This window comes from Dromiciops gliroides, chromosome 2 (genome assembly GCF_019393635.1).
Source record: "Dromiciops gliroides isolate mDroGli1 chromosome 2, mDroGli1.pri, whole genome shotgun sequence".
NCBI classification, from domain to species: Eukaryota; Metazoa; Chordata; class Mammalia; order Microbiotheria; family Microbiotheriidae; genus Dromiciops; species Dromiciops gliroides.
The window spans coordinates 405,966,323-405,985,538 of record NC_057862.1 but is presented as its reverse complement, the minus strand read 5'-3'; the positions used below and the strand labels follow the sequence as shown (position 1 = coordinate 405,985,538).

At 43.6% G+C, this 19,216-nt stretch overlaps 1 protein-coding gene across 1 annotated transcript in view; it reads left to right on the top strand.

Annotated features, from left to right (window-relative positions):
* Nucleotides 1-19,216, top strand: part of ADCY7 (adenylate cyclase 7) — a 125,449-nt gene that overhangs the window by 92,077 nt on the left and 14,156 nt on the right. The window contains exons 11-17 of the mRNA XM_043990368.1: nucleotides 9,346-9,534; nucleotides 11,044-11,078; nucleotides 12,667-12,750; nucleotides 14,783-14,858; nucleotides 15,748-15,845; nucleotides 17,157-17,241; nucleotides 18,434-18,568. Coding sequence (XP_043846303.1) covers nucleotides 9,346-9,534; nucleotides 11,044-11,078; nucleotides 12,667-12,750; nucleotides 14,783-14,858; nucleotides 15,748-15,845; nucleotides 17,157-17,241; nucleotides 18,434-18,568 — 702 coding nt within the window. The remainder of the gene's footprint in view (nucleotides 1-9,345; nucleotides 9,535-11,043; nucleotides 11,079-12,666; nucleotides 12,751-14,782; nucleotides 14,859-15,747; nucleotides 15,846-17,156; nucleotides 17,242-18,433; nucleotides 18,569-19,216) is intronic.

Below are 19,216 nucleotides of genomic sequence, written 5' to 3'. Positions count from 1 at the left end.
TTTAAATTAGGTCTTTTTTTGCTTTTGCTTTGTCTGAGATCATGATTGCTACACATACTTTTTTTTTTAATTTAGCTGAAGCATAATAGATTCTGCTGTGGCCCCTTGTTTTAACTCTTTGTGTGTGTCTTTCTCTTTCAAGTGTGTCTCTTGTAAACAACATATTGTTGGATTCTGATTTCTAATACAGTTTTCCGTCTGTTTCTATTTTATAGGTGAGCTCATTCTATTCATTTTCAAAGTTATGATTACTGTTTATTTTCCTCCATCCTGTTTTCTTCTCTTTTTATTCTGTCCCTCCTCAAAAGTCTGTTTTGCAAACTCTAAAGTACCACTTCACACCTATCAGATTGTCTAATATGACAGAAAAGGGAAATGATAAATGTTGGAGGGGACATGGGAAAATTGGGACACTAATACACTCTTTGTAGAGTTGTAAACTGATCCCAGCCATTCTGAAAGGCAATTTGGAACTATGCCCAAAGAGCAATCAAGCGGTGCATATACCCTTTGATCTAGCAATACCACTACTAGGTCTGTATCCCAAAGAGATTTAAAAAATGGGTATGGGAGAGGGAGAGGACCTATTTGTACAAAAATATTTATAGCAGTTCTCTTTATGGTAGCAAAGAATTGGAAATTGAGGGGATGTCCATCAATTGGGGATTGGCTGAAGTTGTGGTCTATTAATATAATGGTATACTATTGTGGTATAAGAAATGATGAGCAGGAGGATTTCTGAAAAACCTGGAAAGGCTTACATGAACTGATGCAAAGTGAAGTGAGCAGAATCAGAAGAACATTGTACACAGTAACAGTAACATTATACAATGATAAACTATGAATGACTTAGCTATTCCCAGCAAGACAATGATCCAATACAGTTCCAAAGGTCTCACAGAAAAATTGCTATTCACATCCAGAGAAAGAGCTGATGGAGACTGAATGCAGATTGAAGCATACTATTTTCACTTTCTTTTTTTTTCATGTTTTTTCTTTTGTTATGTTTCTTTTTTCACAACATAGCTAATATGGAAATATGTTTTATATGATTGCATATATATAACCCATATCAAATTACTTATTGACTGGGGCGAGGAAGGGAGGGAGAAAATTTCAAACACAAAATTTTCAAATGAATGTTAAAATATGTCTTTACATGTAATTAGAAAAACTGCTATCATAAAACCTTTGTTTTTCTTCTAACCACTGTCTCCCTTAATCTACTCTCCCTTTTACCATCCCCTCTATTTCTTATCCCCTTCCCTTCCTATTTCCCTGTTGGTTAAGTTTTCTATATCCCAACTCATTCTCATATTCTCTCTCTCTCTTTCTTCCCTGTGTGTGTATATATGTATTCTGCCCTCTTTGAACCAATTCCAATGAGCATGAAGTTTAAGCATTGCCCATTAACCATTTCCCCCTCCATTATAAAAGCTCTCACTTGCATGCCTCTTTTATGTGAGAAAAATTTCCCCATTCTTCTTCTCTGTTCCCCCTTTTCTCAGTGCATCACTCTTTCTGACCCTTTTATTTTTTTTGGAGATGATCCCAACATAATCAATTCATTCTCATTCCCTCTGTCTGTGTAGTAGTCTCCTAACTGCCCTAATAATGGTACGGTTCTTAGGAGTTATATGTATCATCCTCCCATATAGAAATGTAAATTTTATTGAGTCCCTTATGATCACTCTTTCATGTTTACTTTATTATGCTTTTCTTGAGTCTTGTGTTTGAATGTCAGCTTTTCTGTTCAGCTCTGGTCTTTTCATCAGGAATGCTTGAAAGTCCTCTATTTCATTAAATATCCATTCCCCCCTGAAGGATGATATTAAGTTTTGCTGGGTAGGGGATAGTTCGTTGTAATCTTAGCTCTTTTGCCTTCCTTTAACATGGAAGCCACTAAATCTTGTGTCATCCTGACCATGATTCCATGATATTGAAATTGTTTCTTTTTGGCTTCTTACAATATTTTCTCCTTGACTTGGGAGCTTTGAAATTTGGTTATAATATTCCTGGAGGTTTTCATTTGGGATATCTTTCAGGAGGTGATCATTGCTTTCTTTTAGTTTCTATTTTACCCTCTGGATCTAAGATATGGGAGCAGTTTTCCTTTATAATTTCTTGAAATATCATGTCTAGGCTTTTTTTTTTTAAAGTCAAGGATTTCCAGTAGTCCAATAATTCTTAAATTATCTCTCCCTGATCTGTTTTCCAGGTCATTTGTTTTTCTGATAAGATATTTCACATTTTCTTTCTTTTTTATTCTTTTGTCTTTGTTTTATTGTTTCTTGGTATCTCATGGAGTCTTTAGCTCCCACTTGTCCAATTGTAATTTTTATGGAATTATATATATTTTTGGGAATTTTTTTTCAGTGAGATTTTGTACCTTTTCCCCATTTGGTTAATTCTGCTTTTTTGGTTTGTTGGTATGGGTTTTTTTGGGCAGTGAGGGTTAAGTGACTTGCCCAGGGTCACACAGCTAGTAAGTGTCAAGTATCTGAGGCTGGATTTGAACACAGGTCCTCCTGAATCTAGGGCTAGTGCTTTCTCCACTGGGCCACCCACCTGCCCCTCAATTCTGCTTTTTTTCCTAGGGCAGTGGAGGTTAAGTGACTTGCCCAGGGTCACACAGCTAGTAAGTGTCAAGTGTCCAAGGCCAGATTTGAACTCAGGTCTTCCTGAATCCAAGGCTGGTGCTTTATCCACTGCACCACCTAGCTGCTCCCTCAATTCTGCTTTTTAAGAAGTTCTTTTCTTCAATTAATTTTTGTGCCTCTCTTACTATTAGGCAAGTTCTTTTTTTTTTAATTTAAAAATATTGGTAAAAAATGCTAGCCATAATCTGAGCCTTCAGCAAATTGTAATCTTTTTGCTGGTGGAGGTCTTTCCTCCATGTTGATGGCTGCTGACTGATCAAAGTGGTGGTTGCTGAACATTGAGGTGGCTTGTGGTATTTTTTTTCTTTCTTTAGTATTTTATTTTCCCCCAATTACATGTAAAAACAATTTCTAACATCCATTTTTAAAACGTTATGTTCCAAATTCTTTCCCTTCCTCCCTCCTTCCCCCGACTTGAGAAGGCAAGCAACTTGATATAGGTTATACAAGTGTAGTCATGCAAAACATTTCCATATGAGTCATGGTGTGAAAGAAAACAGTCAAAAAACCTCAAGAAAAATAAAGTAAAAAAAAATATGCTTCAATCTGTATTCAGACACCAGCAGTTCTCTCTGGGGATGGATAGCATTATTCATCACATGTCCTTCAGAGTTGTCTTGGATCATTGTATTACTGAGAATACCTAAGTCATTCACACCTGATCATCTTACACTATTGCTGTTACTTTGTACACAGTACATTTCACTTTGTATAAGCTCATGTAAGTCTTTCCAGGGTTTTCTGAGAGCACCCTGCTCATCATTTCTTATAGAACAATAGTATTTCATCATAATCACATACCACAATTTGTTCAGCCATTCCCCAATTTATGGTCATCCCCTCACTTTCCAATTCTTTGTTACCAAAAAAGAGCTGCTATAAAGACTTTTGTACCTATAGTCCTTTTCCTTTTTGTTTTTTTCTCTCTTTTTAGATATAGACCTAGTAATTGTATTGCTAGGTCAAAGAGTATGCATAGTTTTATAGCCCTTTGGGCATAGTTCCAAATTGCTCTACAGAATGGTTGAATTAGTTCACAACTTCACCAACAGTACCTTAATGTCTCATTTTTCCTACATTCCCTACAATATTTGTCATTTTCCTCTTCTAGCCTATTAGCCAATCTAATAGATATGATGTAGTACTCCATAATTGTTTTGCTAATTCTGTTTTTCAAGGTATTATTTTCTTCAGTATTTTTTTTTTTGGTGACTCTTTTACAAGCTGTTATTTCTCTTTTCATAATTTTCTTTCACCACTCTCATTCCTTTGCTCAATTTTCCTTCTACCACTTTTAGCCTTTCTTTAATGCTTCCAGGAATTCTTGTTGGACTTGGATGCAATTAGCATTTCTCTTTGAGGCCTTGCTTATAGCTGTTTTCACACTGTTGTCTTCTCCTGAGTTTGTGTTGGTCTTCTTGCCAATCTAGTAGTTTTTTATGATAAAGTTCTTTTTTGTTATTTGCATATCTTCCAGCCCATTTCTTGACTTTGAATTTTATTTTAAAGTTGGTCTCTTCTTACCTGGGAGTGGGGAGGTACTGTGCCAAGCTTTAGGCATCTTCATGCTGCTGTTTTCAGAGACAGTTCTTCAGGTCTGCAAGTTTTTGGTGCTTCCAAGGTGGGGTGGTCCTGGGAGAGGTGCTCTCCTGGTCTGTACTGTGACCTTTACCCAGGAAGGTTCCCTGCTTCCCTTCAGCTACAAGTGATAACACTCCTATCTAACTTGGGATTGTGACCATGTCCCCTGTTCTCTTGTGATTGACCATAAGTCCTCCTCTCCATTCTGGAGCTGTGACCCAGAACTGTGTATGAGCAATAGAGCCCAATCAGTGCCAACTACACACAGTGTCAACAAAGGGTCCCCCATAATCTCTTTCTGACAGTTGTCTGACCCCCTTACTATCTCTGGGCTGAGAGCTCTCGATGCCCCTCCCCACCATTGTCACAGCCACCTATGAAGCCTGCTACTAATGCTGCCACTGAATGAGCTTTGGGCCAGCCTACTCCAGTGTCACAAACCTTTCTTGCCAGCTTCCTAAGTCATCTTAGGCTGGAAAAATGTCTCACTCTGATCTTTTGTTGGTTTTTTTGCCTCCAAATTTGATTTGAGGAGTAATTGTAACATTATTTGGAGGGGAATGTTGGGAGAGTTCATCTGGGTGGCCACCTGTACTTTGCCAACTCTCCAGAATCTTTCAGAGATGAATAACTGGCCCAGCAGTCACATCTGCCAGTTGTTTGTTGACTGTATCAACAGAGAGAGCTTTGTATAATCCTCTGTTTTTAAATTTAAAATGAGGTATAAAACAGGGAGATGTGTTTGTCAGAGGTATTTGCCACTGACAGGGAGCTCACAGTCTAAATGGAAAAATAATTCATTATAAATGGTGAGGTCATTCGAAGCATCTGTCTATAGATGAAATTGTGCTAAATTACATCAAGCCCAGATCACACCAAACATTCCAGAGCCTCCTAAATGAGATCCTTATCTACTCAAGCACTCTGCCTCACTAGCTACATGGCAGAAAACAAGTGTGTGAAGAATACCTCTTGTAGAGCTATGCTAGTTGTGTGTGTGACTCCTAAAGGTGGTCCGTCATGACATCCTACCCTGTGTGCTGTACTGGTACCTGCATGATGTCAGGAGACCTGTACTCCCCATCCCCCGGGAGAGGATTTACAGGAGGAAGTGAACAGTCATACAGGTTGAGAAGGACTGGGTAGCTAGCTACTTGTGCCATTGTAGGACCCACACTGAAGAGATCATAGATACCTTCAAGTTTATGGAAGTACTACCTTCCTGCTGGGGTGGTTCTGGGAAAAGCATTTTTTTATAATAAATATTTTTATTTAAAGTTTTGAGTTCTAAATTCTGTCCCTCTTCCACTTCCCCCCTCCAGGTGGTAAGCAATCAGATTGGGGAAAGCATTTTGTAAACAGTTCAGTTACCTAGAAATGTGAACTATAATTGACTAATATGGACTATTCTACCTCTAGTAGAGTCACCTAACACTATAGATGTGTTTCCCTATCAGTAAAATAAAGCTTTTTGACCAAAGGATTTCTCAGGTTCCTTCTTGTCCTCTCCCCGCTGCCCCCATATTCTGTGAAATAGAGATTCCTGATTATAAACTTCAAGCCTCCATAATTCAGCAGTGAACATGGGCTTCATCTGACTAGGGGTAGAGGAACCTGTCCAGAAACCATGTTGCCTTCTCTCTCCATAAGTAAGGCTGTCTCTACAAAGTGTCTTTCATTTGTATTGTGAAAAGAAGTGGCTTTGCTGGGTACAACATAGAAACAAAGTACTATAGCAGAAGGAGCGTGGGAGACCTGGACTCCACTCCTGTCTGACACTTCTCAACTACATGACTATGGGCAAACCATTACCTCTGGCCTCAGTGTTTATGTCCACAAAATGGACATGATGATCCTTTCATTGCCTTCCCTTAAAGGATTGTTCTGGAGAAAGCCCTTTGTAAACCCTCAAGCACTAAGGGAATGTGAGTTATTATTACTCTGTGACCTTCATCTTTCTGCGCCTCAGTTTCCTCATCTAAAAGAAGGACCCTTTCATCTCTAAATCCTGACTTGGGTTTGGGGTTTATCTTTGCCATTTACTGGTAATGTGACTTTAGGTAAGTTGTAGGATCACAAACTTAGAGCTGGCAGGGACCTGGGAGGCCATCTAAAGCCTTTCACAATTTTTCCATCCATTACAAATTATTCCCCTCCTCATGTTCTACAGGCCAGCCAGGCTGGCCCTGCTGTGCCTCACACATGCTAGTCTCTCTTGCCTCTGTGACTTTGCTCAGGTCCCCCTACCCCACCCCCCTAAACACTCCCTACTCACCCCTTTACTTAGAGCTTCCTTCAAAGTTTAGCTTCAGTGCCAGCCCCCTCTTACACTGGGGGCCTGTCCTGATCCCCATGTCCTAAAATTCCCTCATTTATTTTATATACATTCATTTCCATGTTGGCTTCTCTGATAGAATGTGAATTTCATGAGGACAGGGACCGTTTCATTTTGCCTTTGTATTGCCACTGGTTAGCACAGTGTCTGCCAAGTAGGAGACACTTAGTAAGGTGCTTGTTGATTGATCTAGGCTAACCCCCTAATCTCACCTATGGGGCTCTTTAACCTCCCTAAGCCTCAGTTCCTTTCATTTGTAAAATAGGGATACTAATCCCTGTTTTGCCCCCACCCCCTTTTTAGGATCAAATGTGTTATTGTATGTGAAAATACTTTCTGAACTAGGAAGGGTTCTATAGATATAAGCTATTCATAGTATTACAGTATTGCAGGTACTTTTTAATTATCCAGTGTCACCTACTCTTCACTCACACAGCCCCTAACCTGGTGCAGGCTCTTGTCACCTCATGCATGGCCCATTCATTGAATGTCGCAGTCTTCTGATGGCCTCTTGGTGTCAAGTCTCTACTCCCTCTAATCTATCCTGTGCTCAGCTGCCAAATTGATTTTCCTAAAGTGCAAGTCTGTCCATGGCTCTTCCCTGGTTCAATAAACTCCAGTGGTTTTCATTCACCTTAAGAATCCAGTATAAAATCCCCGGTTTGGCATTTCAAGCCCCTTTCTGCCTCTACTTCCCTCCCTGTATTATACCACCCAGTGACACTGGTCTATTTGGCTGTTTCATGAACACAGCACTCCATCTCCTTGACTGGCCCCCATTTTCCTATCCCCTGTTCCTAAAACTCTTGCTTTTCATCTCTGCCCCCTGGCTTTCTTCAGGTCTCAACTAAAGTCTTGCCTTCTGTAAGAAGCCTTTCCTAGGCTTGCTTGATCTTAGAGCCTTCTCTTCTATGTTATAATCAAGTTATACCATCTATATCTTGCTGGTACATAGTTGTTTGCCTGTTGTCTCCTCTGTTAGTTCCTTGAGATCAGGGACAGGTTTTTGCCTTTTTTTGGGGGGGCGTGGTAATCCCAGTGTTTAGCACAGTGCGGGGCACATAGTAAGTGTTTAATAAGCGCTTGGTCACTTGATTGATTTCACTGGCTTTTCCCCAAGCCTGGAATGTGCCCCCACCTCCAGGCTTCCTTAAAGTTTCAATTCAGACCCTCCCTACTGCAGGAGGCCTTTCCCAAGTCTCCCCCCCACCCCCAGCAAGTGCCTTCCTCAGAGATTACTTTCATTTGCATTAAGTACACATATGTACATACACACATATCAATATATACAAATATACATACATACACACATATCAATATATACAAATATACATACATACACACATATATAAATGTATACACCTGTAGATCTTATATGTAGTTATTTGCATGCTGTTCTTCCCCCCCCCCCCCACCACACACAATTAGACTGAACTCCCGAAGGCAGGAGCATTCTGTTTACCTTTTGTCTTATCTCTGGCATTTAGCATAATGCTTGGCACCCAATAAGTGCTCAATTAATAAATGTTTGTTGATTGACTGATTAATAATGGAAGTTGTGATGAGCTTGTTGTGATTTTTGCTATGATTATTGTGTGCAACAAATTACATGAAACAAACCCTTTTAAATGTGAAACTGAGGTTGTTGGCAGTTATGCCTGCTGAGTCCCAGCCAGTCACCCCGCTTTAGACTGAAGGAAGCACAACACAGTAGGTTTAATATGTGTGTCTGTTTTCCTCTCTTCTGTCTTATGAGCCTTCTCCCTGCTCCCTTCCCACTCCTACCTTCCGTGTGTAATTTAAAATTCTAAATGTGGGTTCTAATCTGTCCCCCCAGTTTGGGGGGAAACTGACTAAAATCACTGATAAACAAATTTAGGTTTTTTAAGGATTTATTGAAAGATAGTAAAAGAAAGAGAAAGATTGAGAACAGACTTCCTATAACCTGGCAATCCTAGCTTTCCTAAACTCCCCTGTGAAGTCCTGACACCAAGCCGATCTCTCCAGCCAAGAGACTGAGCTCTCTGCACAGCCTCCGCTTCCTCCTTCCTCTTCCCCTCCCAGAAATGGGAGGTCCTTCAAGCTGATTGGTTGACTGGGCCCAAAGGTGGTCAGAGTTCCAAGTTATTAGCTTCTGAGAACAATTACTTTCTTAAGTACCCTTAAGTACCAGCCAGATGTCCTTACAATCTAGTAAGTGGTCAACAGTTAGTAGCCTTATCTAATTCAATCAGTTTAAATCTCCAGGTGGGTCCCTGAGTATCTGCTAAATCCATTATCTTAATACACATGGAAGGGAAGAACTTCATGGACTCCAAGTCCTGAGATGCCTCACTCCAACAGCCGTGCAGGGAAAATTTAGGAAGGGTGCAATGAATCTCGACCTCTTCGAGCTCCATTCCTTCTTCTGGGTTCACCTTCTTCTGTGTGTGATTTTGTGTCTGTCCAGGGTCAGGGTAGTGGGGAGGAGGCAGTTATTTATTCACAGGCTTGAGGTCATTGTACAGACTCAGGGAGGATGCTGCAGGAGATTTATAGCATCTGGAAATAAACTCCTCACATCAGCCTCTGTTCCTTGGCTTGGAGAGGATATGGCAGGATGCTGGTGCTCAAAGGAGGGGCTGAACGTGGCCTTCTTTGAGTTCTTCAGGACACCCAAGACTCCTATAAGGGTCATAATTGAAACTTGTGAGAATCTTTATTTTTCTTTGTCAGTGACCTTTGCAGTCCTCTTTCCTGAGTGACATGGTTTTATTCTTGCATTTGTAGTCCCGGCAACAGCAACCTCCCAGCCAGCACCTCTCAAAGCCAAGAGCCAATGATGCCCTGAAGATGAGGGCCTCTGTCCGAATGACCCGATACTTGGAGTCTTGGGGAGCAGCCCGGCCCTTCGCATCTCTGAATCACAGGGAGAGTCTAAGTACTGAGATCCTCATCCCCAGAGGGAGGCGACAAAAGGTGAGACCTGATAGCCTTTCATCTCCCCTCTCCCATTCGCCAACATCCCCTTCTCACCAAAAACCAAAGGTGTGGCATCTGTGCAGCTAGTGGCCTGTCATATGCCTTCTGGGGAGAGGCTGTGGTGTGGTGTCCTGGGAAGAACGATGGGACAAGGAACCAGGAGCCCTGAGTTCTAATCTTAACTCTACCAAGTGATGAGACCTTGACCAGTCACATCAAACATTTATTAATTGCCTACTATGTACCAGGGACTGTGCTATGCCCTGGGGGTAGAAAGAAAAGCAACAAGTACTCTACCCTCAAATATCATGCTTTTTAATTGGAGAGACAATATCGAAATGCTTAGGCACACATGAGGTATATACAGAGTAGGTGGACAGGAATCTGAGAGGTGAGGGCACCAGTGGGCAGTGGGGAGAGTAGGCAGCCTGCAGAAGGTGAGACTTGAGCTTTGAAGTCCAGGTTCCCTACCTTAAGCATGAAGAATAATTCCTGTCTTCACTACCTCTTGGACCTAGCATGAAGGTTCAAGGAAATAATTCAATGCAAGCATTTATTAAGCCCTTGTCAGCAAGGCACTAGGCATTGTACCATCCCTTGCAGGGGAGATCATGTGAGGAAATGCAAAGTTGACAGTGTTGTTAATAACTCTCAGTGATTTGCTTTGATATCTATATATCTCTATCACATATATATACACATACATATATATACATACACATACATATATATACACACACACACACATATATATATACATATATATACATACACACACACACACACATATATATATATATATGTATATATATATGACTATTTCATCTTACTTTCTAGTAGCATTGCTAACATTGCCCTATGGTTTTTCTGGGCACAAGGTGCAAAGTGTGGGACATGGAGGGTTTTGGGTGCTGACATCTGGTCATCCTCAGAGGAAGTTGGTTCCTTACTCACTTCACATTTCTTTGGTGCTTTTCCATTGATGGTATTATTTCACCTGAGATCTTGTCAGGTCCTCACAACAGTCCTGGGATTGTGGGAGGGCAGATCTATATCATCCATTAGAGATGAGTAAACCAAGGCTCAGTGGTTGCCCAAGTAAGTTGCAGACTCCATACTCTAGTATGTCCAGGCATCACGATTTAGCCCTGTTCACACTGGTTTGGGGTAGGAGTAAGCTTGTCTAGCTAGGGAGGTGGGACTTAGCAGAGGCTGACGCTTCAGCATGTGGTGCTGGGCTCACTGTCTTGTGCCCCTGTGGTTTTTGGTTGGCCCCCCTATTATCCCACAGGAGGTATAGGGTCTGTTTGAAGACTTTGTTTCTCTTACCCCACCTCTGGTGTTTTTAGTTTACCTGTTCAGTTCTTTGTTCGTGCAGATGGGGGATGCTGACTGGGTTTCACAGGGCAACCTGAATCAGCCCTAGCCTGCTTACCTTTCAGGATGTGTCATGTTATTATCATGCTGTGAAATCATATTTGGTTTCGATTTCTTGCAACCTTTTAGGCAATCCCCTTACGGCGTCACAGGGATGCGGACAGGTATGTTTAATTCTCAAACCTCCTCTCTACCAGGCTGTGCTCCTCCCCTCTTTTACAAATACTAGCAGCCCATGCTTCTGTTAGTTCTGAAGTTTCCATAGCACTTCCCTCCCAAAGGCCTTAAGGAGGAGCCAATGCATTTTCCCAGTTTGACATAGGTGACCCTTCAAGGCTCTGTGATTTTGTCCTTGTGGCGGTCCTTTCTTTCAGCACGGATCACACAAGATACCCACCTGCATGCCTTAGATAGTCTTTGTGATGTTGCCATGCTTGGTGGCCAACCTTCTGCTGATGCGTCTGGCTGATCCTTGGGTCTAGACACATAGGTTGGCTCACTGGGCCTCTGCTAGAGTGTTTTTCAGCTGTTGTTTGAAATTTCCTGGCAGAGTTTTTGAGAGCTCGGGGTTACCTCCATGCCACAATGAGGCCCCAAAGGAGGACTTTGGTGGAGGATGCCCATTTTGTAGATTGGGAAAATTGAGCTTCAGTATCACTACAGTATTCCTTTGAGGAGCTAGATCATAGGATCAAAGGTATAGAGCTGGAAGAGTCTACATAGCCCAACACCCTTAGTTGTACCAATGAGGAAATGGGCCCAGAAAAGATTATAAAGAAAATAAACATCAGAGTCAGGATTTGAACCCAAGACCTTTGGCTCTGGCATCAGTGTACCTGTGTTCAAATCCTGCCACAGCTGAGCTAGTTACATGGGAGCTAAGGCTTAAACTTAGGGCTTTTAACCCCCTGAGCCAAGAATTCTTTCTCCTATCCTATATTGTTCCTCAGCTCATTCTCTCTGGGAAGTTTTCCTTGACTAATTCCCCAAGGCCCTGGCCATTCTAGAATACTCTCAGCACACATACACACACAATACACTGCTCATTACTAACACAGAGCACTCTCATAATCTTCTCTTGGCAAATGTTGACTGAGTTTGTTGTTGAACATATGGCTGTAATTAACACCGTACTTTTCTGCATGTGGGGATTTTTCCACTGTGTTTTCAGCTTTTCCCATTAGCTCAGGGATTGTATTGCCCTTTTCCTCTCTCCTGTTCCAGGTGTCCAGGACTGGGGCCACTCCATCCCTGGTGGTGATCCAGTGGCCATCTAGCATTTATTCCTGGCCACCAGGCAGTGCATATTATTTAACCAATAAGCATTTGCTTATTAAGTGCCTGCTATATGCCAGACACTGTGCCAAGGTACTGAGGTTACAAAGACAAAAAAGTGACACATTCCATGCCCTCTAATCTAGAATTAATTAAGTGCTTGCTGTGTGCTTATTCCTGTGCCCAGGGACCTTGTGGCACAAAGGAAGGGTAGGGTACAGTCCCTGCCTTCTAAGGAAGTCTTGGGTTATTTCATTCTCTTCTTGCTCTTTGTTCAACCCAGGGAAGCCTTACTGACTTAAAAACAAACCCAAGCAACAAGGCAAATGAGACACAGACCTGCCAGGTCATCTCATCCATCCCTCTACAACTGGGCAAGGCTGCCTGACTTGGTGGTGGGAGGTGTGGGGTCCTTCTGGCCACTGACTTGTGTCTTCAGCCAGGGGAGGACCAGGAGCAGAGTGGGTCTCATTTCAGAACTGCATCTCCAAAGGGGAAGGCTGAGGAGGATACCTATGATGAAGAGCTGATGCTGGCCATTGAAGGGCTCAGCTTGGCCAGGTGAGACTCTTATTGATTCCTTCCTCCCCAGCAAGGTCCAACACTTGGGCCACTGGCATCTTTTAAAGACTGAATCCATGTACATATATAACCCATATCAGATTGCTTTCTGTCTTGGGGAGGGGGGAGGGAAGGGAGGAAGGGAGAAAAATTTGGAACTAAAAATCTTATGAAAACAAATGTTGAAAACTATTTTTGCATGTAACTGGAAAATAATAAAATACCTTTATGATAAAAAAATCTGAATCCCAACCTAAAGACACAAATGTCATAGACTCATAGATCAAGAGGGACCTCAGAGGCCATTCAGTCCAACTCCCTAATTTTGTAGGTGAGGAAACTGAGGCACAGAGTAACTTGCCCAGGGTCGTATAGTTAGTAACTATCTGAAGTGGGAATTGTGCTCCAGTCTTCCTGGCTCCAAATCCAGTATTGTCTACTATACCAAGCTGTTCCAATGGGCTGGAGACGTTCTCTGCTCAGTAATTTTAGGGCTGGAAGAAGTGCCCTAAGAGTAGAGCTATTGTTTTTAGGGAAGCTGGTTCTTATCTCTCAGTCTTGGTGGTGGTTTCTTTTCATCTTTTCCTCTCTGTCCTGTCTTCGTGATATCTTTTTTTCCTCTTTCTTTTCACCCTTTTCTCTGGGGCCTTTCTGTTTTATCTCCATCTTTTGGATCTAAGGATGAATTCGGGCTCACCAGGCGCCTCATGGTTCTGTCCTGGTTAGGATGTGTGCATGTGGTGAGGGGAGGAGGCTGTGTCTGCCCCAGGGAGGAAGGAGGTACAGTGCCTTTCTTAGTACAGGAGGAGTTTTGACTTGCCTTCTACTTCTCCCATCCCCTTTCTTCCAGGGTTGAGTTTTAGGTTCTGTGGGGCTGGGCATAATGAGAGCCCGTCCTTCTGTCTCTGATACTGACTTTCTGTGATATTTTGAGACTGATGGGGCAAAGCAGGGAAGGGATGACATTACCTTCCTGACCCAAGCACCTGATAGAGTGCTTGGAGTACTGGAGTCTGGAAGACCTGAGTTCAAATCCAGTTTTATACACTCAATAAGTGTGTGACCTTGAGCAAGTCAGTTAACCTCAATTTTCTTCAGTCCCCTCAGCTGTTTAAAAAAAAAAAAGAGGTGAGGGCGGCTAGGTGGCATAATGGATAAACCACTGGCCTCGGACTCAGAAGTACCTGAGTGCAAATCTGGCCTCAGACACTTGACACACACTAGCTGTGTGACCCTGTGTGACTAGCTGGGCAAGTCACTTAACCCCCATTGCCCTGCAAACAAAACAAAACAAAACAAAACAAACAAAAAGAGGTAATAATAGCAGCTTGAGCCTTACATGGGTGTAGTCCTGCGATATTCAGATTCATACCCACATAGAATATTAGACCTGCCAGAGACCACTAGAGGTTATCAAGTTGAACTCCTTAATTTTCTGGGGGTAGGAAATCAAAGTAGATGGGGCAGTAAATGCACAGGATCATAGATCTCAAGCTGGAAAGGACCTTAGAGGCTTTGTAGTCCAACTCTCCCATTTTACAGATGAGGAAATTGAGGGAAGGGAAATGAGTTGCCTAAGGTTATACAAGAGGGCAGCTAGATGGCCCTGTGGATAGAAAGGCCTGCGGTCAGGAAGACTTGAGTTAAAATCTGACTTCAGACACTTAGCTGTGTGGTCCTGAGCAAGTCACTTAACCCTGTTTGCCTTAGTTTCCCCATCTGTAAAATGAGCTGGAGAAGGAAATGGCCAACCACTTCAGCATCTCTGCCAAGAAAACCCCAAATGGGGTCACAGAGAGTCAGACACAACTGAAATGCCTGAACAATATCACAACAAAGGCTATTTGAGAAGTTAGTGGCAGAGCCAAAACTAAAACCCACAAGTCTTCCTGACCCCCAGCACAGTGGTCTTTCTGTCACCCTCCTGAGTTTGATAGCTGCCCCCCCAGAACCCATCCTCTAGCCAAGTCCCCATAGCCCTAGCCCAGCTTGGAGCATCCTCAGCCTTTTGTGAACCCCTGTGCTTACACAGACCTTGCTGCTGCGGTAATTCTGAGGACTTCTACACCATTGGGACGTTCTTTGTGGAGAAGGACTTTGAGAAGGAGGTAAGCAGGGATTGTGTAGCCTACAAGCTGTGACTTGGCAGGGCCTGCTGCGGTCCCATTGTGTTGAGAGCAATCCTAATAGTCTATTTTATGCCATTCATGTGGACACTATTAGGGGAATTTCTTTAGTTTCTACAGGCTTTTTTCCTTCCTCTCCTGCCCCATTCCCCTTCCCCTAGCCTTATTTCATTATGAGGAGGGTTGTACCCCACCTGATAAATGGATACCCCTTAAGCAGTGGAGACAGAGCACAGGTGTGGGGAGGTACAATTGAGGGGTGGGGCAGGACCCCAGAGGCTGTAGAAAGCATACAAAAACTGCCCATGCTTAGCGATTCTCCCTTGCTAAGGGGCCCAGCCTGCCTCTGACTCACGTAGGGATCGGCCAGGAGATTCCTCAGCCATCATCCCTCATTTTACAGATACAGAAGCTGAGGCAAAGAAAAGTGAAGTGACTTGTGTTAGGTCACAAACACAGTAAGTGGTAGAATATGGATTGGAGCCTATGTCCTCTGCAGATTTGGTGCCCTTTCTCTAGTTCTGTACCATGCCTAAAGAAGCCACGCCTACAACCCACAAAATCCAAAGTGCCGCAGAAGTGGCTTGTGGATTATATCTGCTCCTGTTTCAGTCATTCCCCTTTCATATTAGTAGCTGCTGTTTTTGGTCTTATCAGAGTGTTGGATCCTTTGCTGTTTGGGTGGGATGGCCGCCCTCTGGCTTCTTTTCCCTGGCATTGGTAGGGATGACCGCATGGGTTACTTCATACAAAGGGACCCCAGCAGGTACCCTTATTGGTTGGCTAATCAATATCTATTGACGGACTGACCATTCTGTGGGGTAACCTGATGTTCTCATCTGTCTCCTTATCCTTTGGCTTTCTCTTTCAGTACCGAACCATGCCCATCCCCAGGGTCCGTAATTACTTTGCTTGTGCTGGTCTTGTCTTCTTTTGTCTCTTGCTGATCCAAACCTTGGTGATGCCCAGGTAAGTTCTGGGTGATTTGAGGGTCATGCGACTATAGAATGGGGAGAGCTGGAAGGGGTCTTAGAAGTCATCAGATCCAATCACCTGCTTTTATAGAGGATGAAATAGAGCCTTTTGGAGGAAAGGACTCATCCAGATTCTTCATGTGTGGTGGGGCTTGGGCTAGAACTTGGGTCTTCTGACTTCCAGGCTAATACTCCAAGCTCGTTTCTGACTATGTCTGTCTTAGATTCCCAGGGGAGCATGGGACATATACTCATAGGGCCTGGGGGTGGTTGTGAATGGTGAAGTTACTTTGGGACCCCCATGAAGTCCCCCTAAAAACAAAGCTAAAACCAAGTTATTTGAGGCCTGGTGCTGAATTTTGACCAGGGTGACATTCCCTCCGAGGGCCAGAACTCTCTGGCCATGGCTTAGATAATGAGAAGGATGTGGGGTGGAGTGGGGGAATGAGATGTCTTGTGGGCCTGTCCAGAAGGAAAAATGAGATGGACACAAAGTCACCCATATATTTTGGAGGAATAGTGTGTGTTTTTTGCATGTCTCCCGTCTTGAGTTGTAAACCTTTCTTATTACTTGGACTTGGGAAGGGGGAGTGAGCGAGCAGATAGAAGTGGCCTTGCCCACCTCTTGGTATCAGCCTCAGGATTGAGGCTGTCTCAGCTCTCTGAGGGATAGAGAGCCTAGTCAGTTGCTCTTTGTCACGGTGGAAAAGGTGGTGGGGGTCCTTAGGTATTCCTCAATAAAGAATTACACTCTTGCACACAGTCCAATTAAAATTAAAATGGTCTTTTATTTGGTGCTAGAGAAAGTGACCAAGGGGTAAGTCAAAGACTTCACCCCTGGGGATGAGGGCTCAGAAACATTCTTTGCAGAATGTTTCTGCAAAGAAGGAAGGCAAAAGCTTTTATAGAGGATAGATGGGGTGTCCACCTGAAAATGGAAAGTTCCCTTTTGGGATGGGATGGGGAAAGCTTGGATGCTTGTCATATTCCTGAGAGTCAGGGAGATTTTTTTTTGGAATGATGGTCCTGACCTCTGGGGTTATCTCTGTCTCCTAGCTCTGGTCAGGTAGTAGCCACACCTAAGTGACTTTTCCTGCTATAGAATTTTATCTCCCCTCACTTCTTAGGTGTGTCTGTCCTTATGTCTAGTTGGCCAATCTAAACTGTAATAGTCCCTTGATTCCTTGCTATGTCTGTCCTGTTATCTGGTCATCTTTGGTTTTGCTTCTCACAGGAGAAACTTCTGAGTTATCCTAAGACCACATCACTTTGTGACCCAGCAGCATGTTTGTGTCTTTGGCTTTAGGACCGCAAATATGGGAATCTCCTTTGGGATTGTGGCCTGTGTGATACTGCTGGCCTTGGGGGCATGTTTTGCTGATGATTTCCTGGTGAGTGCCTGAACCCTTCCTGCTAAATTCTTTGCAGTTACTCCCTCTGGGTGCTGACCTACAGGCTCTCTGGGTGACACAGTTCAACACTTGGCATTGTGGTTGCTCATATGTTGAGGGCTTATGTGGATGTGTTCTGTGGTCCAGAGGAAAGAATGGTGCTCCATTCAGTGCCCTTTCCTGTACGCTGGTGCCTCGGTGTGGGTTGGACAATCCTCCTGCTCTTTCCTCTGTCTCAGATTTACCTCTTCCTCAGGGACATGCATCTTGTCCTGAGCCTTCTCAGCCTTCACAAGGTAGCCTGGACCTTCCTTCCCTTCAAGCTTTCTCTGATTAACTCCACCCACTCTGATAAACTCAGATAAATAGAATGCTGGACTTGGAGTCTGGAAGCTGGGAGTTCTAATCCTTGCTCTGTACTTAATAGTTAGTTATGTTGACACTGGGCCAAGTCATTCAGTTCCTTTGTGCTTCAGTTTCCTCATCTGTAAAATGAGGGGGGTGGACATGACCTCTAAGATTCCTTCCAGCTCCCTGTCTATGATATTTTACATAGTCATGTCTTTTCCATGCATACATCCTTACTCTTTTTTGTTTTTTTTGGTGAGGCATTTGGGGTTAAGTGACTTGCCCAGGGTCACACAGCTAGTAAGTGCTAAGTGTCTGAGGCCGAATTTGAACTCAGGTCCTCTTGAATCCAAGGCCAGTGCTCTATCTACTGCGCCACCTAGCTGCCCCCATACATCCTTACTCTTATCCCAGAGCCTGCCGTATAGTAAGTGTTTAATAAATGCTCATCGAACTGATTCTTAGCCTTTAACTACTGAATGGGTGTTAGTCTTATAGACAAACTGACACCTGAGAAAGACCTTAGCTTATAAAGGCTAAGGTCCCCCACTGCATCCTGGGCCATCTCCTGTCATCCTGACCCGTGTCTTGCCTCTGGACTCCAGTGACTGGAGGAGAGAGTGGGGCTGATGACTCTGCACAGCCCTCCCTCACTCAAATCCAGTTCATTTGCAAGTCAAGACACCCCCCTCGTGATGAGAAGGAAGGAGGGACAACCACACAATTCCAGTCTTCTGTCTAATCTTGGCTTCTCTGCCAGCTCCCTCCCCCCTCCCACCTGTTCCTCATCGTGGATGTTCTTTTGATGGCCTTGCAGTGATTTGTCCCTCTGCTTATGTCCCAGAGGCGCTGCCCAGAGCAGTCGTGCCTGCGTGTCCTCAGGACCATCTCTGAGAAGGTGGAGACAGAACCGCTGTTGAGACTGTCCTTGGCTGTCCTGACCATTGGTGGCTTGCTGACAGTGGCCATTGTGAATCTGGTAGGTCTTATGTGCTCTGTCCATCAGCGGAGGCATCTAGAGTCTGTTTAGCACGTCACTCCAATGTCTGATGGCCAGACCTTCCCCTCCCAGTGGCAGCAATTCCTTCATTTTCTGTTTCCCAGGGACCTGCTTATAGCCAGATAAGCCCAAGTCCAGCAGCCGGAGTCAGCTTCTCTAGAGGACACACCAGCTTGCCTGGTCAGTGGGCTGAGGTTTTAAGACCCAGGCTGCTTCCACTGTTCAAGGAAGGGTCAACAAGAGCAAGAGCAGGTTCCTTGCCTTCTGTGCTGTGTCTGGACACACACTCTTGGCAGAGCTGTGCTGACTCCTGAGATCTTGTTAAATTTTCAGTCTGAGCATTCCCTTCTACACCTACAAATCAGGGCTTTGTTTATTATTTTATTTTCTAGACTTAAGAAAGTGATGGAGAAATATTAATGATATGGGGGAGAAACCGATAGGAGAAAGCACATGGGTCCTTAGGATTCCTCTGTAAAGAATTACACTCTCGCATAAGACCTAATTAGGAATAAAAGAACAGGTTTATTGGGGTACAAGAGAAACTGGCCGGGAGGAAGGTTTTGCCTGAACAAAATGCTTTCCCCCCGACTAGCTCAAGGAGCGCCATTTTATAGGGTTTAGATG